General features: G+C 36.8%; 1 protein-coding gene across 1 annotated transcript in view; it reads left to right on the top strand.

The window, feature by feature from the left end:
* Nucleotides 1-25,013, top strand: part of CTNNAL1 (catenin (cadherin-associated protein), alpha-like 1) — a 54,603-nt gene that overhangs the window by 28,685 nt on the left and 905 nt on the right. Inside the window, exons 7-19 of the mRNA XM_010189919.1 lie at nucleotides 1,159-1,248; nucleotides 1,547-1,717; nucleotides 2,636-2,836; nucleotides 5,691-5,777; nucleotides 9,247-9,405; nucleotides 11,725-11,817; nucleotides 12,128-12,278; nucleotides 18,103-18,140; nucleotides 21,073-21,123; nucleotides 21,222-21,376; nucleotides 22,106-22,154; nucleotides 22,950-23,006; nucleotides 23,149-23,268. Of these exons, the coding sequence (XP_010188221.1) occupies nucleotides 1,159-1,248; nucleotides 1,547-1,717; nucleotides 2,636-2,836; nucleotides 5,691-5,777; nucleotides 9,247-9,405; nucleotides 11,725-11,817; nucleotides 12,128-12,278; nucleotides 18,103-18,140; nucleotides 21,073-21,123; nucleotides 21,222-21,376; nucleotides 22,106-22,154; nucleotides 22,950-23,006; nucleotides 23,149-23,268 (1,422 nt within the window). The remainder of the gene's footprint in view (nucleotides 1-1,158; nucleotides 1,249-1,546; nucleotides 1,718-2,635; nucleotides 2,837-5,690; nucleotides 5,778-9,246; nucleotides 9,406-11,724; nucleotides 11,818-12,127; nucleotides 12,279-18,102; nucleotides 18,141-21,072; nucleotides 21,124-21,221; nucleotides 21,377-22,105; nucleotides 22,155-22,949; nucleotides 23,007-23,148; nucleotides 23,269-25,013) is intronic.

Below are 25,013 nucleotides of genomic sequence, written 5' to 3' on the forward strand. Positions count from 1 at the left end.
TAGTACTCCTCAAATTGCCAGGACTTTCTTGATATGCTCACTTTACAGTGTGTGGGCTGTTATGTGGCATCTTTAGTTTTATAGAGAGGAAATTTCCTCAAAGTATTTTTCCTTAGTATAATTATAGGTATGCCAGACATTCTTGAGTGTGATCAGATTTATCAGAATGTAATGTCAGAACTTCAGAAATTAGCTGTTTTGATTTTTTTTTTTTAGGTGGTGATTTTGATCTTAAAGATTTTCTGTAGTTGGTCAATAAATTTTTTATAAAAATGTCAAAATAGGCTACTGCTGCTGTGATTTATCAGGGTTTTTGCTCATCTGGGGTAAATCAGGATAATTCTGTCCTGTAAACTGTTCCCTTTTCAGCTGGTCCCATTCAGTTGCCCATTTAATACTCAAATAGCACTCAGCTCTCTTCACAAGCATTCAGAAAATCTGAGCTGTAGCTTTGTTAAGTTCTGCCTCTTGTTAGACCCTCTTACATGTTGAGGGATTCATGGCTTGTTCTCTTCCCTACCTCCCACCCCCATCCCAATTTGGACTCTGAATTCTTCCTTTTTGATGAATTTTTCTGGGGTATGGTTTGGTTTTGCAGGTGTATCCCTCTCCCAGGAGAGTTGTTGAAAATTTCCCGTACTCAATACCTTCCTACAGAGGAATTGCTTTATTGGGCCTGTTAAAACTTTATTACTGATACGTAGTAAATCTAACACTGAAGTAGATAAAAATTTATTTTGCATTTCCTTCACTGCAGTACAATGAAAACCTGGTGTTCTGTCTCTGCCTTACCCTCTCCCCCATTTCAGACAATTTTTTTTTTTGTCAGGTAAATTTTTTTCCCCTGAGATTTCCCTTTTATGAATAATGCTGTATGATAAAGATAGCAAAATTAGTGACAGTTTACATAACACACTATCTTTGAAATCTTCCTTCTTTGAAATCTGAATTGAATAGAGACAAGAATAAATGTATAAATTAAAATTAGTCTGAAAAGCAAGCTCTAGATCATGAGTTAGGCTGAAAATAACAGTTGTCAGACATAATGGAGCTTTCTCACGACCGATCCATCTGCAAGAGAGTTTCCTTTTCACAGTCCCACAGGCAATTAACATTTTAGATACTGTGTAATAGGTCACGTTTTCTTTTGGTGTTTAGGATTTGAAAGATGAGAAGAAAAAGGCTAGAATGGCAGCATCCAGGGCTGTTCTTGAGAAGTGCACCATGATGCTTCTGACTGCCTCAAAGGTGAGTGAGGATGCGTGCTCTTGGATAAATCAGAGTACGGCACCTGGCAGGATAGCTGACTCTTCGTTCTCAGCCCCACTGTAAACGTCATGCTAAAGAAGGGTGTAAGAGTAAAGAATGAGTAGAGGAAAACCCTTATATTCCGAGTAATGTTTTGGATTGTACTTGACACAATAGCAATTTAACTGAAGGAATTTATCATATTCTGACATATTCTTTAGACTTGCCTAAGCAGGAAGCATTCATTTCGCTATACTGTGTGTGTACTCATTCATAATACTTTGCTTTCTTTAAAAAGACTTGTCTGAGGCATCCAGACTGTGAATCTGCTCGCATAAACAAAGATGGAGTTTTTCATCGGATGAGGTTAGCCTTGGAACAGGTAATAGAAATTGTGACTGACTCCAGACCAAATGGAGAAAATGAAATGGCCCCCATCAGCATATATTCTGGCATCAAAGAATTCAAGGTAAGAGTAGAAATAATACTGTTTTCTACAGCCTAATTAATTCTCAAAAGTAGAATTTGGGGAAAATAAAATGAATTTCAAATGATGGAGCTACATCTTTTCAGGAGTGTTAAGTTAAATAACTGTCCCAAATGTTTGAGAATCTGGCAAGAGGTGGTTACAATTTCATTGTTGTTGCTAAAATACATCTTCTGATACTTGCCATCTCCTCCTGAATCAGAATACATTCAAGGTGATGCCTTGAACATTGAATAAACATAAGTATCAGGATACTGCTCAGAACTTCATTAAAATAGCTGTGGAAGACTTCTTGCTTTGTAATTGGTAGTGCTTTTAAAACTGCACAAAAAAATATTAATCCAAACATTTAAAAGAGTGAACTGTCATTCAAAGGAAATGTTATGAATTGAAATTGTATCTTGTAGCTCTATTTTTCTTGATAAGGCTTTTAAAATTTTCATACTTGATTAAGAACAGTTAATGAACAACCATGTCTTATTTCTGTCTTTTCCTTGAGAATTTGGTTGAAATTTTTTGTGAAGTGCCTTAAAGTATTCAATTTGCAATATGATGATATTGATGTGGAAAGATCAAACAAAATCCGAATACACAATTTCTGAAACTTACTGAACTTATTTTGATTGACAGCAGTAGAACAGTAATGTGTTTGCTGTTACTTCTGATAAGTGACCAGTTATTTGCTGATGGTATTATTACATTAAAAAAAAAATCCAAACCCCTAAACTGGAGGTCTGGATACAAGCATATTGTTGGATTACTTTGAAAATAAGTGAACAAAAATTTAAAAAAAGCTCTGAGCAGAAAAATAAAATGTTAAATGATGTATCTATTTTCTGCATTTGCGTCGCAAATGTGTAACCACATGGATTCTCAAGGGATTATATGCTTCTTTTTCAGAATAAGGTGGAGGGTCTTCGTGAGAATCTGTGTTTTCTCTCAAAAGAGAACCTTTCCACAATGCTGGAAGTTATCCTGGAACATACGGAAGACTTCACAGACTCTGCCTATACCAGTCACGAGCACAGAGAACACATTTTGGAGCTGTCTAAGCAGGCTAAGATGGAACTAGAGCAGCTGGTTTCAGTGTGGATGCAAGCTGTAAGAGCTTTTTAGCAAAGTAAATCTTTTCACCTCTACTTTGGAAAGAAATATTGAATGCAGTGTTTCCTCTGCTCTAAGAAGAGAGATCTGTGTGTATTGCTCACAGTGAGAGCTGATCAAGGAAGCCAGAGTTTGTTCTGTGCTTCTGCAGATTCAGTATGTTGTATCTTCCCCCTGCCCCAGTGGTGTTGCTTCATTGATTCTTTGATGGCTAAATTAGGCTACTTAAGGTGTTAGCCTCATTTTAATGAAGCTGTTAGTGGAAACAGGAAGACAAGTGGAAGTGTCATTGCATAGTCTTATGAAGTCAAGTCTTTTGGTTGAGTAGTTCAGAGACTTCAATTGTCTTGATCCCATGGCAGTAACCGTAGTTTCTCATTCTTGTTTTCAACATAATGTTGAAAACACGTAAACTATTGAAAACAGAAATATTCTTAAAATTGACTTTTTTTTAATCTTGTGAAGAGAGGAGATATGAGAAAGAGACATTAAGACTTACAAGGAAATTTTTGTTTGTCCTTTTTCTGAGGTTTAAATAATGGTAGTTTTCCTTTTTAGAGAAGAAGCACATTAAGCCTCCTTCTGTCATGTGTTTTATCTCGTTTCTTGAACACGATAGAGGATACATGTAAAAGGAGGAGGAAAGCACAGACAGAAAATACAGTTTGTTTTTCTGATGCTGACTCTGAAATACGGCAGATGTGTACTAATATAGGATATTTAACTGAGTGTATGTCTTATGAGAGCATTTTTGTTGCTTTTCTCCTCTTTGAATCAGCTGTTGCAGTCAGGCATTCTTAATGCAGTAGTGCAGTTTGAAGAGCATATAAATCTTACTGGTAATATTGACATTATTTGTTGTTATTACAAAGAGGACACATGTAGAATATTAACTGCATAGAATCTTGTAACTATAAGAAACTAATACTGTGTTTAGCATGGTGTTGGTGGTTAGCCCTGGTAGGCAGCTGTATAAGCACTTCTTGTCAATAGCTTACACATCCCAGTGTTATCAGCACTGTTTTTATCACAAATCCAAACGAGCACTAGACCAGATGCTATGAAGAAAATTAATTCTGTCCCAGCCGAAACCAGTACACTTGGATATTTCTAAGCTCTGTTACTGGTAGAAACTGATCACCTCTAGATAATTTACATGCTTCATTTCAAGTAGTAGAAATGAAAGCCTAGTACAAGACTCTGCATATATATGATCCATGAAAATACTTGGGTGTGCACATGTGTGCTTCTGCATTAAGTATTTTGATTAATAAATAAGCCAGCCTAGCTGTGACTGAAGATGCTGAAAGCAGATAGAATAGCATCAGCTCACTGAAGTGGCTTTTTAGTTTCAGCTCAGCAGCTTCACTGGAGGGTGAATATTCTCTAAGGCACTTAATGTAATTCAAGTGGGATTATTTATTTTAAAAAAATATTATGATGCCTTCATATTATCATGAATTGGGGGATATATAGAGCTCTTCGAGTGCCTAGTTGTTTCCCTTTCCATTCACCATACTTCCTTTTAGCAAGCAGAGTGAGTCTTCAGTGAAGAGTATATGTTAAACAGAAGTGGCTTGTAACCTAGGTCAAGTCTAAATTAGATTTGACATCACTGATCTGCTCTTGTTTGTATTAGTGTACGTTAATGAAAACTAGCTGGAGCACAACAGATAATCTAATGCTGTTGAGTGAATTTTAAATGTTTCTGAAATCTTTCCTGTGTATGTTCAAGCTCATATAATTGCAAGCTACTGTCCTGATTTAGGTTTTCCTGCAACCTTATCTTGTCTAGGCAATCCCTTTGCTTGTGTTTAAACAAAAAACACCACCAAAAAAACCCAGACACATGGAAAAAGCAATAAAAATTATATCTTAAATAAATAAAAGAAATAAAAAGCATACACTAGTGAGTGTAAAATACTGTGCTCCTTGTGTCATTTTGTGATGATATGCTTTTACACAGATTACTTGAAGGAAAGCATTAAATTTGAGGGACAGGTAGTTTTGAGACTTAGAACAGACTTGAATACCTGAGAAATTGATCATATTGGCTGGGTGTTGGGTTTTCTTCCTTTTAAATAAAGGAAGGGGTGCATGTCTAGATCTACATACATTTTGTGTGTATGTTTATGTTAATTTAGACTCTGAGGGGTTTTTGCAGCTATGGACGTGTTATGGTCCCACCTAGAATTATTTTCTGCAATATATTTTGGAGGAGAATGCATAATGACTGCTACTTAACTCTTTTCACAGTGTATGTCTCTTGTCATTTGACTTGTTCCATAGGTAGGTGCTATTTGCAGAAGTGGGAAGCTACTGTCTTGAAGCTACCTCAACAAAATGTTGTTAGCTATTGGACTTATTTAAATTGGACAATGATCTAAAGCCTTACAAGGATGCTTTAAGTACCCCTTTTATAATGCAATGTAGGACATTTGGTATAATGTTTTAAGTAATGCTTTATTTTTAAAGGGTATTTATAATTAAAAAAAAACCTTAAACTGTTGCTCTACTTTGGGTTGTTTAGATGGAAGATTTTTGGAAATTGTAAAGCTTAAGGAAACCCTTTTTCCTGAATAAAGCTTAGTGAGTTTTACAAATAAATTCCTGATGAATAAAAGCAGTCAAGTATCTTGCATTGCTATTATTTTTAGATCTGATTCGGTAGTAAATGTTTCTGTAAGGGAATTTTTCAAGGAAAATATACACAACATGTGCAAATGAAAATGTATCTAGAAAGAAGTGACTTTCTTCTAAAACAACTTGATGTAATGACACATGATGTCAAGGTGGGATTTGCTGTGGTTTTTTGTGTAATGTTTTGTCGGTTGCTTTCTTTGGCTTGTAGCAAAACCAAAAGACAAAGGATCTCATGGAAGACTTGGAAGTAGCCATTTTAAAAACATGCCAGTGCATGAATGAACTTAAAAGAGAGGTAAGCCTATTTTAAGCAAGCATAAACTGAACGAAAGCTTGAATTTCTTACTTCTTTTAAGTGAAGTTGCAAAATAGGATCCTGTACCCAAAAAGGCTGCTTATCTCTTTATAGACAAGAATAGCTACATCAGAATTACATCAGGGAGCTAGTATGCAGCTGTCTTCTGTGTCCTTACTTAAAACTGATTAGAAATCTGCTGGATATGTAGGCTCTTTGTTAACAACTCTGACAGCAATAAAAAAGAGAAGTGTTTGGAAATACTACCGTGTATATAATCATAACTGTAAATGTAACGACTGAACTTTTTTTGTAATGCATGCATCACTGTTTTAAATACTTTTTCTTGTTAATGTATGCATAATTGAATAAACTACATTTGCTCTTTGCTTTTACTTAACCTGTTCTATGATTTGTATAGCAGAAATATGCCTTATACTCAGGTGTTTTTCTAGACAGTTGGCAGCTGCTTATGTGCTTGTTGTAAATCATTCTTTTCCTAAATGCAAGCGTGCTGGGTGCCAGCTTACATACACGTACAAGATAGCTGTCTCATTGGTACATGGGATGGACTGCGATTGCTGATCAGGGTCCTTGCTCTCCATTTTAACAGATAGTATTGGTGCCTGGTCTGTTCTACAGATTTCAGCCAAATACAGAATTAGTGGCTTCTGGCAGCTTCCAAAATATTTGCAGAGCATTCAGATATCTTTTCAGCTGCTTCATGTTATTGTTCCTTTAAACAGATGGAAAAATGAAGACTAAGGAGAGTGAGGGTTTCAATGCTAGGCTACAGAGCAGTGCAGAGGTGTTGGAGATGCACGGTGAACTTGGTCAGACTGAGCTCTCAGCTGCTGTAACTGGAAAACCTTGAGTGCTCAAAAAATCATGCTGTGTATTTTTAATAGAGGCAAAATTAGAAATTTGTCCTCTGGATTATAATTTCCACAGCTGTCCTGAAAATCTGAACAGTGCTTTGTATCGATTTCAGTTGCAGTGAAGTGGTTTGCACTTCTGCTGTCAGACAGTGTGTTGGGCCCCCGGAAAATGAAAGATGCAGAATTTGTGCACTTTGATTAGTAGTTTTTCCTTTGGTCACAGTTATGTAGGAAGTCAGTAGCAGAGCTTTTCTGGAGTGACATTCATCTGCTTTAACTGTAAGATTATCCTTTTTGAGTAACATTGCTCCCGTGTGCTGAATGAGGAGGAGGGGTTCCCAGTAAAAATGGTTCGCAACAACGTAATTGCACAAATCATAAAGCCAAAGGTGGCTGGAATATAGTGTATGGAAGAAATAGTTAATATCTTTTATTTTCTAGCAGCTCCATAAATGTAAATCTTACCATATTGTTCTGCCCACGTGTTTCTATTTATGAAAATGTCATACAATAAAGACTATGTTTGTGACACTTAAGTTACAGAATTTTGTCATGCGGCAATAAGAGGAAATTCCCTTCTGTAAACCAGCTAACAAAGGTGGCATAAAATACAAAATAGTGGGTTACCTGTGCCCTGTGATGTCGCTCCATATTAAAAGCAATGTTGGTGGAAAAGTAGCATGCTGGTTTAGAAATTATGGAAGAAATTGAGTGGGTTTGGATTTCTAAACTAACAGATCCTAAATTCTGTATGACTGACTTTGGTGGCCTGTATAGTATGAGAGCTTGCTTAGCAATAGCTTTTATAAAATGCACAGGATTAATGCTACTCGTAGAAGTAAATTTAGAGTATTACATAATTTTCCTTGTTCTCTATGTAGTGACAGGATTGATCCCAGAGTAGCAATGCTTTGTACATGGCTGAGAATGACTGTCCTGTCAGTCTGACTTTGGATGCTGCAGTGTATCAGCAACCAGGCTCCCTGCTGCTGAAATTTAAGTATTGTGACTCTAATTAAAATGTTTTTGAGAGCCTGGGTGGCTGAGAACAGAAGACAGCCTTGTTAGAAGTAGTTCTTTCCCATCTCTGTCACTTTATGGAAGAAACAAAAGCTGTATTCCTTCCTTGAGATGATTTTCTTGCTAATGATCAGAGACAGCATTAAGTAGAAGTAAATTTCTTTTTTAGATCAGGATGAAAAGAATTTTTAATGAAAAGGGTAATCTCTATGTAACCTATATATAAATGAGAATTGCCAGTTCCTACTCGTTACAAGCCTTGCAGATATCCCTTATTCAGAGCTGACTTCATTTCTGAGATCAGTGGTTTGTGCTAATTTTTAATGGCATGTGAACAATGCTAAAGAAATAGTTTATACCAGGTCGCCATCGCTTTTTTTTTTGTAAAAACCAGTTGCAACAGGTTTTGAGGTGACAGTTCAGAGTTTCTGCATGAAATTAAGAAACAAACAGAAAACCCCTGAAAACCTAATTCTGGACTGCACAGACAGTGTTGCTAAGGGAAGGAGGGGAAATAGGTAGAGTCCAGTGGAATAAAAATCTCCAACATGTTGTCCTAGTAAACGTTCTCTTCTCTACAGAGTGAAGGCCCACCAGTGTCACAATTTCAAGTACATTGCATTCAGAAGAACTTGAAAACTAACTTTCTTCTTCAACAGCCAAGGTTGTTCAGTGCAGTCCAGCTGAATGAGTATAATGTTACAGGACTCATAATAGTATTATAAACATGGAAGTGCTCTGCTGTTTCTAAAGAGGTTGCTATTTTAGTTTTACCTATATTTTTAAAATGGGGCTGATGACAGGGCATAGGTAAGCCTACTATGACTAGTCATTAGAACCAACAGCAGCAGTCACTTCTAGCTGTTGTCAAGCAGAGCCCTTCACAGCCCAGTCTCAGCAGATCCATGGCTCTGAAACTGTGTCTGAATTTAGGGCTGTGTTTCAAGAGGAAGGTTCTCCTTGCTTGTTGGGAGGTTAGGGAGAGCGCTTGGGACTTCTCCAAGACCTATCAGTCTCCTTGCAAAAGATGCTTTTTACTTTTCTAAGGCTGTGTCACAAGCTGATTATATTCTAACTTTTCTTTGCATCACTGAGAATTTGATTTATCCATAGGAACTTAGTTTCTAGTATAGTATAAACTCAGATGATGTGTGGCTTTGGTGTGATGCTGTTAAAGTGTGTTCATGAGCTGTAGAGGGGCCATTGTGCCATGCTTATGCTGAGATTGGTGCTCTAAAATTTGCACCTGTTTTTTTCCCAGCTGTAACGTTATCAGAAAGCAGCAGTGTGGTAACTTCATGTCCCGATTTTACCCAGCTGCTCTTTTGTTTCTCTCCATATTTGGTTGTGGGTGGGATTTTTTGGAGTGCACTGGATTATATCTTTGTACTTTGAATAGTAATTGAAGAAATAAAGCCTCAGATAATAAGCAGGCTGTATATGAGCTTTCATGGCAGTAATTTTTTTACTTCTTGGAAAAATCAGTTTGTCCTTTAAGGTGATTTGATTTGGTACTGGATGCAGTTTTTGTCTTCCAAGGTTTATTTCTCCTTCTTTTTATGCTATTCAAGGTCCACAGTGCAGCAACGTCCTTTGCATCAGATCTGCTAAAATACCATACAGATCATATGGTTCTCAAAGCATTAAAAATCACAGGAGTAGAAGGAAATCTTGAAGCTGTAGCAGAATATACTTGCAAGTTGTCAGAACAGAAAGAACAACTTGTTGAGGTGAGTTCATGGCTCCTTTCATTTTGTAAGGCACTTAGAAAATGAGTGGCCAGATTTGTCTTAATCTATTCTTTAGGAAGGTTTTGAGGTGGTTTTTTATAGTTTTTATTTTATTTTCTGAGTGTAGTGTTGAATTTTGTACTGGTTTTGATATGATCTGAGCCAAAGGAGTCACCATGGCAGACAGTTGTGAAAGGGATGTACAGTCTTACCCAATTCTCCTTCTGGACCTCGATGCTAACTCATTTAACTCTGTATTATCCATATGTACGTACTGGGGCTAAAATATTAGTTGAAAAATAGGTTTCTAGATCCAAGTACACATGATAGATAGACATTTTCTTTCAAGCAGTAGGCATCCAGCAACAGCTTAACCTAAAGACACACTTTTAGAATGCTGGGAATGTAAATTTAAGTTTCTTAATCCACTTAACTTGATTGTTTTGAAGATCTTGTGTAGTTTTTGTAAGTCAGCAGAGGGCCACTGAAAATCTGTTCTCCTTCATGAAAAGCAGTGTGTATGTTTCATGTGCTGATACAGGCATGGTTTCGTATGGTAGTATTAACACATGTGACCAAATAATACTTCCAAGACTACTGAGACATCATGGCTCCTAGGAGTACCTATGGAGGGGATCTCTACTATGTATTCCTTGTTGCATTCTAGTCTGACAGATAGAGAAAATTATCCATGAGCAGAAGGAGATAATGTGGTCTAGAACAAGCCTGAAGTGGCAGCATTAGAGAGATATTACTGCATTTATGAGTGTTCCTCACTTCCAACACACAGTATGAGATAGCACAAAGAATACTACTGCAGGGGCCTCCTGGATTTATCCGAGACCTTTGCTTTCTCTTCCTGGTAATGACATTAACAGGATGGCCTCTTTTTGTGTTCCTTTCCAAGATGATGAGGGTTGCCTTTTCAGCCTGCCATATTTGTGATACATGGTGTTAAGCAGAGGTATTGAGCTGTGTGAAGAAGCACATGTTGTGCGAGCAAGGCTTGCTAAGGTGGTATTAGTGCACTGAGCTAGGTGGAGTGACGACAACCTGAGTTTCATAATTTGCATTTATATTTTCTCTATGCCAGAACTCTTTATGGAATTTTAGCATTTATACAATGTTGGTATGTTGAACTTTTCAGAGCACAGATTGTAGTATCTACTCAAACAGAACTTCCCAATTTCCTTCTTAGGTTTTCAGGCATAGTGCGGGGAATTTTGTTGGTTTTCTTTTGGTTTGTTTGTTTGGGTTTCGGTTTTTTTGGTAAAGAATTATTCAGTAGTGTGTACATATAAGGTTTTGCTTCACTTCTACAAATTCTGTTACATGCTGTGGTATTAAGGTGGAGCAGAAGTAACTGCATCAGTAGAAGACATACAAATATATACCATTTTGATCTGGAACATGGTGATGCCAGACACTATGCTTGCATGGCATCTAATACACATAAATTTCTAAAAAATTCTGATATAGCATGGGGCTTGAGTATTCATCCCAGCAGCATGAATATGCAGAAGCAACACTCTTGAACTTCCAGGACTGGTAAATCAATGCCGTGGACTTTTAATTTCAGCTTTAATGACTCCTTTTTCTGTGACTAATTAGTGTTCCAGTGCAACACTGATTTTTATTTTATTTTTTTTTCCAGGCATAACCATGAGGTTAAATTCTTTTTATGTGAGGCCTTATAGGATTTCTGATGATGGACAGTGCAGTTAGTTTCAGATGTGTTGTCTCTGTATGAAATTCTCCTTTTGATCTGCAAACTATAGTATCCCATCTCAGCCCAAAGTTCACACTTAATCTTACTTTAAAAAAAAAAGAAAGGAATGTCTACATTTTGCTTACTGTGGTAAAAAACAGTGTTTCTTCCCTAAAGTATTTGATGCTGATTTGCTCAAAGATAATTCAGTCCCCTGGATGATGAAAGCCTAAATTTTCCACATGGTTGCTAATTTCCGAGTAAGCCTGTTTTGGTGAAGTCATTTATACTGCAATTTTTCCAAGTTCTGTAAGTGTCTTATTACTTTCAGGTTTGTTCAGTCGTAAGTATGTGAAGTTGTTGTTGTTGTTGTTGTTGTTGTTGTAGACTTTTCTTTATTAAGACTTTCTTGGTTATTTTCTACACATTCCAAGTCAGGAGTTAGTCCTGTTTTTATTGTGAATGCCTCCTGAGAAATGCTCGGCTGTGCAATCTCCAATAAGTTTGTGAAAGTACTATTGATAACTGTGTGTTTGTGCATGTGCTCCTTTTCTCACTACTAATGAAAGAATATTTTTTACCATTCTTTTCTCTTTATAAAAAATATTTAGATGTGTCGCTTATTGAGGCATGTTTCTGGAACTGAGCCCCTCGAGATTACTTGCATACATGCAGAAGATACCTTTCAGGTCACTGGCCCACAGGTATGTTTAGCTTTTATCTGGCCACTTCTACTGGACATAAATAAATAAAAATTACTTCCTTGAATTTTTTGGTGAGCTGATGTTGAACTGTTCAAAGCAGGTCTAAGGAAGAGCTATGCTTTAATGTTGGGCAGTAGCTTAAAGAATGCATAAGGAAGATCATCAAGCCTGCAAATCGCAGATGAATGCACCACGAAGATAACAGTAGTAGCGGTTTAGTTTTGTATTTTGCCTGTGAAGGCATTTGTAAATTCATGTGCAACACTATTTACTAGGACTTATAAAGGTAAATATTTTGGGTTTTGTCCAGATAATTTCTGCTGCAGAAACACTGGCATTACATCCATCGAGCAAGATTGCAAAAGAAAATCTTGAGGTGTTCTGTGAGGCCTGGGAGTCTCAACTGAGTGACATGTCTTTGTTGTTAAGAGAAATCAATGATGTGTTTGAAGGAAGAAGAGGTAAGAATGCTATGTACAAATAGAAAAATGTATTTTTCAAATTATCAAAACATCCAAGAATTTTAAGCATGATTTAGGAAATACTGTTTTCTTAAGAGAACAGCGCAATAAGCAGTGCCACATTACATATGACAATGTGGAAGGTAGATGGCAATACACAAATGTATTGGTTTTGTATAGATGTCAAATTGGGGTGCTTATTGGATTTTTTCAAAGAAAAACAGCCAAAAGTTTAAATGCTTGATTTTTTTTTTTTTTTAAATTAGATGTGTTTAACTTTCTGCACTGTGATTAGTTCCAGCAAAATCAAATGAAACTGTTCAAAGGACATGAAAGTAGTTAATACAGCTCTTTGCTAAGTGTCCAAATATTAAGGGTGTGGGGCTTTCATCCCACCGTCATCAGTTCATGATAATCAACATGTAACTTGAATTGTGTGACGTATTTAATTCATTTCTTGTATTTCTGGGAAAAAATAATATTTATATATACACACATATATATTCTATACTGTCAGCTTGCCTTGTATTCACTTCATAATGTAGTGAATGTAGTTATTTGATTTTTAAACTGCTGTCCTTTCTCCTGGATGGAATCTCTGACGACTCTGCACTATCTTGGGATATTTTCTCTGGTTGGTAAGTTTATTGGTATTTGTACAACATGTAGAGGAAATCCTTGGAATCTTAAGAAAAAAAAAATCTGTGTTTACTTTTAGCATAGGACAATTTACCTTAAAAATGGAAGCCAGTTTGTTTTCATTTTTTATCTAGCTTAATTTTTTTTCAGATTATGTCTTTAGTGTAGCCTGTCATACTTCTTGCAGCTACGTGTTACTTTCAGTCTCTAAGGCATAATTGCATACAGGTAGAATGTAATAGATAATAATACTGAATGTCTTGTATTTTTATGAAAATCACTCAGGTTTAAAAGTTTAGATTTAGTTACATACAGGGACATTTTTTTGTATCTAAGATACAGAAAAAGTAAATCCTTATTCAGGTTAGATGACACTTTATCAACAATACAGTGCTTTGTCTTGCTATTAACATGCAATTCTTTAATTTTTTGAGTTTATTTTGTCAGTTTAACTTTCTGTTCTTGATCAGGTTTTTGTGTAAGCAGTTCTTTTCTGCCAGCTTTGCTGTGAGGACAGTAAACAACCAACCACAGGGCAGTACTATCTTAAATTGTTGCTGCTGGTTGCTACATGAATGTGTGTCTGAGCCTGAAGACTTGTAAAAGGAAAACGTATATTGAAATTCTGACTGGATTTGCAATAATTGTGTGTAGCAAAGGTTATTGGGAATTTGAGGTGTTTGAGAAGTACGTGATTGTTATCCTACTTGTTCTTCCACCATAGTCTGGAGTGCCATATAAAGATGTGTAGCAATGCATTAGATCAGCAATCCTGTTTATGGGCCTTTTAACTTTCAGTGGGGATTTTGTTTGTTTTGGGAACCAAGAACATACTGAGTTTCTTTAAAAATATGGTATTACTCTAACATTAACATATTACAATAAATGGAATTTGTAGGGCTGATTATGCAGTTACCTGATTGTTTTTCAAATTCACATAATGGTCTAGCAAGGTCGTATATATTTATATATATGTTTCCATATGTGTGCACACATACACATTATTTTTAAAGACAGTAAATATATTTAAATATTTTAAATGTATTTAAAAATAGTAGGATGAGAATCACAGCAAAGTACATACTTGGCTCTCAAAACAAATAGTTCTTGAAGAGTTACAGCAAATTCCCAGCCTCTCCTGTAGTTTGTAACTTTCTCTTCTTGTGTCTGTTGACAGGAGGTAATGTTTTGCACAAATAGTACTCTCCAGTTTCTTTAAAGCACAATTTCACAAGGCATCCCCAATGTCATTGCTTGAAGGAAACAGAAGAGGATGGGAAGGGGTTTTTGTGCTTGTTAGAGCATGTGTGGGCCTGGGTGCAGTGGAGAGTAACTCCTCCTGTTTGGCACAGCCAGATGTGTCTGTTCTTGTTAGTGTCTCTCATTTCCTCAGTCTGTCTTTCAGCACGAAGTGTTCTGATACCACCCATGATGAGATAGTAAGTGTAGCTTCTATTCTTTATAATTGTCTTGGGTGCATTAGGTCTTCTGTTGCCAAAAGCAATGCTTAAGAAATCATGTCCCAGTTTTCTTTGTCTTTTGGCCCAGCCTAGTAAGGGACTTCTCTCTGAATCTGGATTGTTTCATATTAACTGTTAGTTACCTCCTTAGGAATAATTTGGTCTCCTAGATCCACCCATCTTCTACAAAGTTTCCTCTGTATTGTGAGCTGATCTTTTTTTGTTTTCTTGTTTTCTCGTTGGACTTCAGAGTGACTCTTGTCAGAAAGAAAAGAAAAAATGTCACCCAAATACCCCCACCTTTCAGCTTCCAGAAAATACACTGAAGTTACCTTGCCACTTTCAACTTTTTCTCCTAGAAAACACTACTAATGTCCCAATAAATAAATTAAACAAAAAAAAAGTTTTCTAAGAGATTGTAAGAGTGGCATTCACAAAACTTATGCCTCCAAAGACAATGAAGTTTCACAGTGTTTTATAACATTTTATTCTTCTTGTAACTCATGATACTTATCTTAATGTTGAGGTTGGTAAAAGTATCTTTATTGTACAGACTAAAATGTAACAAGTGCTTTATTCCTAGTAGAATTGTGATTGAGTGTAACAAAAGATAGAATTACAGTAAGAAGGTATATATTTTTTTCCTCCTCAGTTTAAAAACTTGTATTTTTGTACTACCAATTTAATTGTTTGGCTTTGTTAGAGACTTCAGAATACAGCTTAAGAGGTACAAGTTGAATGATGACTAAATGTGCTGGACACATCTAATAAAATAAGCGTTTTTCTGATTACACTAGATTCATATTGTTTACACTGGTTTTTAATTACTATTTTTAACGAGAAATTGCGTAACTATTCAAGTGTTTTCTTCATATCAGCAAAGTAGATATTTCTTATACTGAGGCTCAAAACTCACATGGATATAGAGCCAACTTTGGCTTGGAATGAAGAAATATTTTACTGGATTTTTATGTAATCACTCCAGATCATGCCCAAATTGAAATGGACTTGTCTTAAGGAGGGAGGCCTGCACACACACACGAGGTGAGGGAGGTTGGTGACCACACCACAGGCCAGTAACCCTATGTGTATGTGTTGAAAACGTCTCTGTGCTATGGAGAACTGTTCAGCAAGGTAGAGTTGGACTTCTTAATCTTGAAGCACTTTTTAAACCAGTGCTGAGGAGGACCTTTCTGCACCATTGTTGGTCTTTGAAGCAATGCATGGCTGGTCTGGGCCTAGGAGAGGGCCAGGCTCCTCTGGAGAACCTGGGAGGTTTGGTTCAGCTGGTGGAGGAGTTGGGTTGCTCCCTTCTGCCTCTGCAGGGAGCTGACTTTGAGGCTCTTGCACTTTGAGATGAGTCACCTAATGGAAGTACCTTTGATCCAGTCTGTCAAGAGTCTGCCAGTCTCTTTTTTCTTTCTAACTTTTTGGTTTCAGCATGCTTGGGAAGAATGTGAATCCTCTGATTGCTCCACTGTCAGAAATGAGAGTGATTTTGGAAGATAACTTCCTTCTCTGCCCTCCTCCTTTGTTTTGCCCACTTGGTTTGAGAGGAGTTAAATGACCATGGGAATTTGGAAGGGATGTAGCTGATGAATAGGGAATACAGATCGGAATTTAGAAATTAAAGAGTTCTAGAAAGAAGGATGAAGCAGGGATGCAGCCATCCTACTCTCAGATAAGAAGTGAGATGTAAAGCAGGATTTAGACGTTGAAATAGAGACATTTTGGAGGGAAAAACATGGCTGGAACTACTAGAAAGCAGGTAATTGGAAGACAAAGAAGATGAAATTATAAAAAATAATTTTGAAAAATAATAATTAAAAAAGGAAAAAAATTAGAAAAAACATACTAGGAAGGACAAAGGCAGACAGGAATAAATAGAAGGAAGATTATAATATGGCAAGAAGTCTTTTGCTGGAATAGCAAAGATCTGACTTACAAATTGAGGAAATTAAATACGGGGGAAAAAAATGTATTCTGTTAATGGAATCAAATATAAATTCTGTGTTTATGCTGATGTAATTAATTATTTTCTGATGAAGTAGGCTTATCTCTGGCCTGAGTTGATCTGCGCTTTTGAAAGGTCTGGTATCTGTGGGTCCAGCGAGGTGGGTTTTCTCTGTGTGTGTATTCTGTTTTCTGGGATTTGTTTTGTTGTTGTGGTTTTTCATGTTCCAAGAAGCAAATAGTGAGATCCTTCCTCTTTTTGGATATGATGAGCAACTAAACCTTGCAGAGTCAAGTAATGGGAATTGCTTGAAGAGCAAAACCATTTTTTTTTCTTATTTCAGTTTGCTTCCTCTTTCCATTTGTCTTTCATAATTCTTTATGCCCACATTGTGTGTGTGAGTAGTATGTCCTTTCAGTATGCATTTGCATTCCATTTGTTATGTCAAAGCTTTCTGTGTTTGAACTTTTTTTTTTAGCATGGTACAAGAGGAGATCTTTTATGCTACAGCATTTTAAACTTACAAGTTAGCTTTTGTTCTTGGTCTTACATGCTTTCTTATATGCCCTTTAGCTGATATTTTGAAAGGATGTTATGAATCTCGACTCATAATTTATAGCACTGTTTAATGAGAAATCTTGTTTGGATGCATGTTTGGGCAACTAATATCTCAATAACTCGATATTCTGACAAAAATAGTTGGGCAGTTTGTGCCCTGATAGCTCATTTAATCTTTCAAAAACTGGCTAGGGGAAGGAAGAGGTGATCTTAGAAAGGAAGAGTTCAATTTTTTTCATACTTCTCAAGAGGGTTGAGGGACACTTGTCAACTCAGTGAAATCTTTTTTTTGGGAGTCAGTTGTCTAGACATGGAGCTCATGGTCTTTCTGTGGCGTCAGGAGATAAAGAGCATACTTTCAGAAAGCATCATGAATGGACAAGCGAATTGTCTTCTGTGAGGGCTCAGAATGGGATTTCTGTAGAAGCTGATACAAGAGGAGGAAATAGTAATTGTAGGGGGTTTGTTGCTTGTCTTTGTTCTGTCGAGGTGCATCATCTCAATGCAAACCTGGTGCCGATATCCATTATAGTAGCCCTTTGTTTCTTTAGGTAGAATCTATTTTTCTCTAGCTCTTAAGTTTTGTATTTATTTTATTTTAATTTTATTTAGCAGACTTTCTTGTTCTGACACTGTTGTAATAAATGTAAGTCATCATAGGTGATCAAGTGTTCTGGTAACTACAGCTGTAATCTTCGGTTGTTGGCCCAGGCACTGTTTTGTCTTGCTGATAAACTCTCTACGTGCTTTTAGGTAACACCTCAAAGGATTATTTCTTAAAACCTGCCTCGGTATTTCTCACTAGTGGTATTGCCTACTCCAAATTTTATACCCTCCAACCCATGCCGAGAATAGCCTTATGTGGAATTTCCATTGTACGTCCTGTAGCTGCTCGGTCATTGGGGAGAGTTTCTTATGCATCTGTGGATTGCATGCAGGGGACTTGAAACTTTGTTGAGGGAACTGTTCAGAGGAGCTTTCTTAACTGCTAGTTGCTGAGAGCTAAAATCTGAACAGTGCAGAGTTCTTGGCTTGCCTCTCTCTGAAAGCACAAGACAGAGGCAATCCTCTGGAATATTCAGAGAGAAGGAATTACAGGTAAGTAATTTGCTTTTGTAGTACTGCAGCTTAAGGGAGGCTGAAGTAAGGCATGTGATCCCGTTGATTAATATCTGCATACAAATTTTTGTGTAAATGTGTGTGTTCTTCATAGGAGAGAAGCGTGTCTACCTATCACTGCCCAGACCAGGGGTAAGTTGCTTTTGAGACTGTTGTATTTGCATTATATGTGCTGTTAACTATTTGACTTCTTTCCGTGTTACACCTTGATGAGGACGTAGTAATAGCTTGGTAACATGCATTCTGACTGGATGGCTGACAGTAAAATATAAAACTTTGTCAGTTTATTAAATGAATAACAAAGATACTGAAAACTAGAGTAACTGATAATATAATACATTTTAATCACTTTGATTGGATGTGAGCTTTAATTCCTGTTCATTAAGATGACATTTTTTACCATGTAATCAACTGCCATTTTTTGTATATAACAAAAAATGGATTGTTACTCTTAAAACATGCTGCAGCATTCTGAAATTTTACGTTGTTGTCTGAGTTGACCTATTTGGAACAAATGGACGTGATCAAGCCTATTGTAGGCTCTTCAAATAATGGACTCTTATTTTCTTCTTTGATTGTAAATGTTTTTAATGCGCAAAAAAAAGCTACACCAAAATGTCCAAGTTTAGTTGTGAGGTAATTAATACCTTTAGCTGATTATAATTGATATTGCATTGTTTCTGAAAGCATCTCTGTGTTAGGAAACCTGCTAAACATTGTTAGTATCATGTAATTAGTCATTTTGATTCACTCACCACATATTTGATCTTCTCATGGGTAGGAAGGAGAAGAATGATCTCAGAAGGTACAGTAAGCTCTAGCTTCTTTCTTTCCCTCCTCACTTTCATTACTTAACTTTAGTTTGTTAACACTAAATTACAACTTCAGTGTAGAGGAATTATGGTGTGAAGTGATCACCTGTCTCCATGTCTCCTGTTGTGCTATTCTGTGACTTCAAACCCAGTGTATTACTTCTGACCCTTAATGAAAAGGGAAAGAGAAAAGTTCATACATTATGAATCCAGTCTGCAGATTTAAATAGAATATAATGCTAGGCTGGGTGAGCATGGGTGAATTTCACGGTTACAGAACTAAATGTTGAGGCTGGAAAATAGATTGGTTCGGTGAGTTTTGATAGTGTTTTTCTCCCTCAGTAGTTTGACTAAGCTACATAGCTTCTGAACTTCAGCCAGAATTTAAAGAAGAGGTGTTTGAAGTCAGATTCCCCCTTATCAACTCATATGCCTTTTAAAAACATTTTCAATAAAAAACTTTTTTTCCCAGGATTTAAACATTTCTGCTTTGTTGTCGTTTGAAAGGGTTCTGCCTTCTTTTGAATTCTGCAGAATGCATAGATTTTGGGGAGTTACGATTAACAGACAGTTTGGAAGTAGACAGGAAACGTAGATTACATCCGTAAAACAACAGAGTTTCTTTACAGGGTAGTTTGTTTGCCTAACTGGTGCATTAACCTTTGGAAGTGCCCCTCTTCCCAGAGCTGTGACTCTCAGCACTGCCTTTTCTGTCCCTGCTGCCATCACAGAGGTCTGCTGTGCCTGGCTACTGCCCATGCGGTCCCTGCACAGAAGCCACGCTGTTCCTCTTGATGTAATGAGATTACATATTTTGTTGCCGCCGTTTAATTGCGACTGTGCTGTTTGCTGGTAATGAGTGGCATCCTAGACCGTGCCATAGTTGAGGCCAGAGCAGTGTAGTGATGATTCATGAGTGTGCTTAATGCACTGGTGTATTTTTCTCTACAGTACTAGATATCAAATTGTGTTTTAAAAGCAAAGTAACTGCTTATCTGTTTTTTTACCAATTCTTCTATTCAAATTGCATGACCGAACACTAGAATGGATAAAACTACAAATCTGACAAACATTATGAGGTTTCTTTAGTTATTATCTGGATACAAAAACCTCTGCTAGAGCGCTAGTTTTCTTGAAAACCCTTTACTCAGAAGCTTAAAAATTTGCCATACCTTGTAGCCCAAAGTTTGTATTTACATACAGATCTAGTTTGGCTTTGTATTACTTATTCTTTTAAGATCCTGCCTTTAAAACAATATTTCTTGAATTGCATCTCTAATACGTAATATGGTCAAACTTAGGGTAATCAGGAGTATCAGTTCTTACACTTTTTGTTAAGTCTTTCAATATGAGATCAGCATTTCTAATTCATACGTAGAATTGCAGTGTCTGATCTGGGTAGACCTAAGATTCAGAGTATTTAAAGATTTTGGGATGGGAAAAGAGAAATGACATGAAAGCTAAACTAGCAGCAAATTGCAGTAGGAGCTTCAGCAGTAACAGCACCAGCACATGAGGTTAAAGCCAGGAACTGCTACTCTACCTAAGAATTTATCTGCAACAAGTCCTGTTACTGTGTATGTGTCGTGCAGTTTGCAAGCTGTGCCTTTTCAGGTATTCCACTCCTCAGTACCACTAATGATTGTTTAATCTGAGCCAATATTTGGGTTGCAACCAGACTGATATTTTGGATAGTTCATGACTTAAATAAAAGAAGGAAACCCATGAAAAGATCAAACTCTCAGTATGTGTTTCCAGCTATTTCAGCCAAGTGACAGAGAATAATTGGCTGCATTATCACACCAGCGTTTATATGGATGGTACCCTAGAGCAGCTTGCTACTAGCTGAATCAAATTCCCAAGTCCCTGTTATATACATACCCAAGTTCCAGTATCATTTTTGATGGAAAGAATAAGTGCAGAGATACTTGATTAAGACTATTTAGTCCTAAGTATTACTGAGGCTTTAGAGGGTAAGGGGAAGAGACAGTAGTGCATGAGGAAGAGGAGCCTCAGAAGTGTGGAAGAAGTCTTTTCCTTGGAACTTTGGGGCATGGACCATGTTTGCATGTGCCATTTTGGGAGGACAGCCAGATCAGAACAGTTTCTCAGCTTCTACTGAGAAGTTTGGCTGAACGACTGCATCTCTCTCGTAAACTCTACCTCTGAGTATACAGCCACCTCTTAGGATTTGTAGTAAAATTGTTACTAATTCCTTTTATTTAAAAAATACTATTTTTTGTTTGAAACAGAAGCATAATGCAAATCTGAAAGCATTAAAGCCAGTCAAACTAGATACTGAGGTAAGATACCATCATTTTAGTAAAAAAACTTTTAAATTATTTTTTTTCTTTTCTGAATAATAAATTTCAAGTGCCATAAATATGGTTACCATTTACAGGAACAGGCCAAAATTGCAAAACTTGGATTAGAATTGCATCTCCTCACATCTGATGTGGATTCTGAGACAGAGAAATGGGAGGATCAGGAGAATGAGATTGTGCAGCATGGACAAGGCATGTCAAGTATGGCCTACTCCATGTATTTATTTACCAGGTAACTACACTGTATGCAGCATGTTTTGGCAAGAAGAAGAGCATTAACAGTGTTTATAAGCAATAAGACAATTTCATTTTAAAAGTATAATAATTGGGAGACGTTCAGAAAGGACCTTTAATTTCTGTCCTTACACTTTACAAACTCTTGGAAATTTCTAAGCTGTTTAGTAATAAAGCTGGGGCTTTTTAAAAGTACTTAAACATCCGTTTTGTTGTACAACAGCTATTTAAATATCTCTTGGGCACGAAAAATATAGTAACCACGTTCATACTTGCAAAATTAAGGGAATTGACTCGAGTTTGTAACTGTAGATTAGAATTACTGACCTTTGCTATACTGAAAGGTGTTCTTCTGAAACAATGTCAGTGTTCTTGTTTGAAGAATTGGGGGTGTTTTTAATGAGAGCTGAGATTTTTCTCACCTAGTAGTCCAGTAATATTCAGTATGTCAGAGACATGGATTTCTGTCCTTGTTCAGCTGATGAGAGCTGAACCACTGCTAATTTCCCCAGAGTGCTCTAGTCACTGAGGTGTTTATTTAATATTTTGAAATGCAGTTCATGTAAGTTATTGTTGTGCATGGCATCTTCTAAAAGAGTGATATTTTGCAGTTCAGTGGTGTGAATGGTGGTGAGAGAGAGATAGATACTACAAATTGTGCAAGTAGCAGGCAAAATAATTTGAAGTCTGTACATGACATGTATTCTGTCTTCATTATTTCCCACAGAGGAGAAGGACTTCTGAAAACAACTCAAGATTTATTTCATCAAGCAGAGGTAATACATTTTTACCAAAACAGGAGTGACTCTGAATAAAGAACAAATTGGAACTTAACTCTCTGACTCCTTACACATAAGTACGATGTACCATGAATTTACTGGCAACTGTAGTTTTTAAGCAGCCTGACTCTGGTATGTACTTTCTGAAAGCTAACATTTCAGTGTCCAGTAGCAGCTTAAGCCATCATTCCTTAAAATGACAGATTCCAGTTGGGAGTAGGAATGGCCAGCTGGCATTACGGAAAATGTAGTGGACTTCAGTCCATTAGTAGTAGGCATTGTGTCACTTAGCTCAGTCCTTGGTAGCGTTAATGGATACCATTACGCAGCAGTATTTTTGTGGGAAAGAAAGAAGATGTAAAAATTTGAGTAATACAAACAAAAGACAAGGGGCCAAATGAAAGATTATGGCATATTTCCCATATACGTGCCTGTGTTTAACAGGAGACTGGTTACCTTTGTCAGGACAATATAAAAGCATGGCAGGTGTCATCTACCAACAAAATTTTTGTGAGCTGCTGCAGTGGAAGAAAGAATTTGAAGTCAGGTTTTTTAATATGCAAAGGGAAAGCCTTTAAATTTTGCTTATCTGGGAAAATGTTTGTAGTGCAGCTTGTTATTTCTGAAGTCACTGCGAACTGCTGACTTGTTAATTATAAATGTATACAGATATCACAAATATTTCTTGCTACCTTTTTACTTTATAGCACACTATTTATTAAAAGGACAAGGAAAAAGAGCTTCATCTTCCATCGTGGTTCATTTTGTTATATGCTTTCTTCCCCTTTTCAGATTTTTGCTACAGAGGGCGCAAAGCTTGCTTCAGCTCTTCATGCCTTTTCTGACCAGGTGATGTATGACCTCTGAAACAGTCATTCAGCTTCTGACACTGGTGATAACTGCTTCAGAGGTGGTTGTGTTATCTTCTCCCATAACTTAATATTGGAGTCTTTAACACAGGGTGGGTTTGTCTTCCTGAAACGCATTCCAGGTACATGATGATGACAAACCTTTGCTTCTGTTGGAGGCTGAAAAGCTGATCTCTTTGTGCAGTCAGCTCCAGATAACAGCTAAAGCTTCTGTTCAGGGTAAAAGTGCTACATTTACAAAGGTAAGGTAAAAATTTTATATATATATATATATATATGTACACACACACACACCTGAAAGTAAGATCTAACTTGTTTTGAAATATAGTACCTTACTAATTTATGCTCCTGTTAAAATATGAAACAGTTCATGACAGCTCAACTTCTTGGATTGACAGAGGATCATAAAAATTAATAAGTACAAAATTTTATGCTGTTGTACAAGCATTTTTCTGCTATGCAAAATGTCATCTTTGCTGTTCCTTATGTAGAAGAGGAATTTACTTGGAGTTTCGTTTTGCACTTAACATGACTTGAGAAGCTGATGTGCAAAGTGTAGAGGAAGAACAGTAGGAACTGTTCCTCTTGCTGAAAATGTTTTGTCTGCTGGGACATCCCTCACTGCTAACTGCAATCCAAGCCATTTGCTGCACTAGCTTCTATCAGGAAGAGATTTTCTTTAGCACAGGTGCTGCTGTTTTCTAGCCTTTTTTAAGATTCTCTTAAACTTTTTTACCACCACCAGAGAAGGGCTTTAGTGGAGTTTAGCCTGACCTGACCCCTTCATTCATGCTGAGGATAGGAAGCAAAATATGGTACACTGGCACCCAGCATACATGGAAGCCTGCCAGTGGACAGCTTGGATGGTATCAATCTACAGGCTTGTATGAATGTTTGCTTTGGGAAGCATGGATAACTGGCCCAGTGGCCACAGACATAGCACTGATACTCGTTTTAAGGAACAGTTTCCTTACCCCTAGCTTATCAACTTTAGGGTTTAAGAATCAGTAAAATAAGTAATAGGACTTTTTTTCGTTCCTATTACTAAAAATACTGAAGTTATCATTTGGGTTTAGGATTTCACTCTTGAGTTTACAGAAATGTTACCCAAGACAGTGATGTTCCTGGACTGCTCTTAAAGAAAACAAAACAGAAAGGTGTCCATAGGCTTCCACTACTTTCTGTTCCTTTTTACTGCTGAGAACTTTTTTCAAAGAACTTCTGTCAACATCTCCCTCAACTTACCCACTTGGAATTTTGTCATGCTGCAGCTGAGAATTTTCAGCTGAATAATATGAGATGGCGTAATACTGTATATATATACAAATAATACTGTAATCAAGTAAATTACAGTAATCATATTATAATACACTAGAAGTTAATTCAGAGAAATATGAACTGTAATTAAGCATACCTCACTAAGAAAGGACTTCAGTGATCAAAATATTAATGAAGGTAATTTGTATTTCTACCACTGAAATAATTATTGGTATTCTCTTACTGATGCTTAACCTAAATGTAACAAATTCCGAACCACAAAGACTATTACTAAATGCTTGCTTCTTAGTACATGGTCTACCCTATACCACCCAGAGTTTATTCTGATATTACACGTTTGTTGCAAGTAAATAGGTATACAGCTGCCATAGAAGTTTCAGCATTGTTACCACGATAAGTAGATCTGCAAATTTTAGTGAGGAATAGAAGTCAGGCTTTTTGAAGAACTTTAATATCCCTGAGCAGCAGGGCACGTGAGTTTGCTATGAGCTATGGAAAAGATGTTTCAGTTTTACAGCAGGGACTGAAACTGTCTCAACCATCCAAGCCACACAAAACCAAACTGAGCACCTCAGGGCTGCTGCTTGGTTTGTTTTGTACTTTCTAGCTAAATTAAATGGGAACTCCCATCTATTTATACACAGTGATGCATCACTACGTGGTGAAAATAGGCTCTGAGAGTCATGTTTGTCGAGGGCCCAGACTTGTG

This window comes from Mesitornis unicolor, unplaced genomic scaffold (genome assembly GCF_000695765.1).
Source record: "Mesitornis unicolor isolate BGI_N332 unplaced genomic scaffold, ASM69576v1 scaffold4398, whole genome shotgun sequence".
Lineage (NCBI taxonomy): Eukaryota > Metazoa > Chordata > Aves > Mesitornithiformes > Mesitornithidae > Mesitornis > Mesitornis unicolor.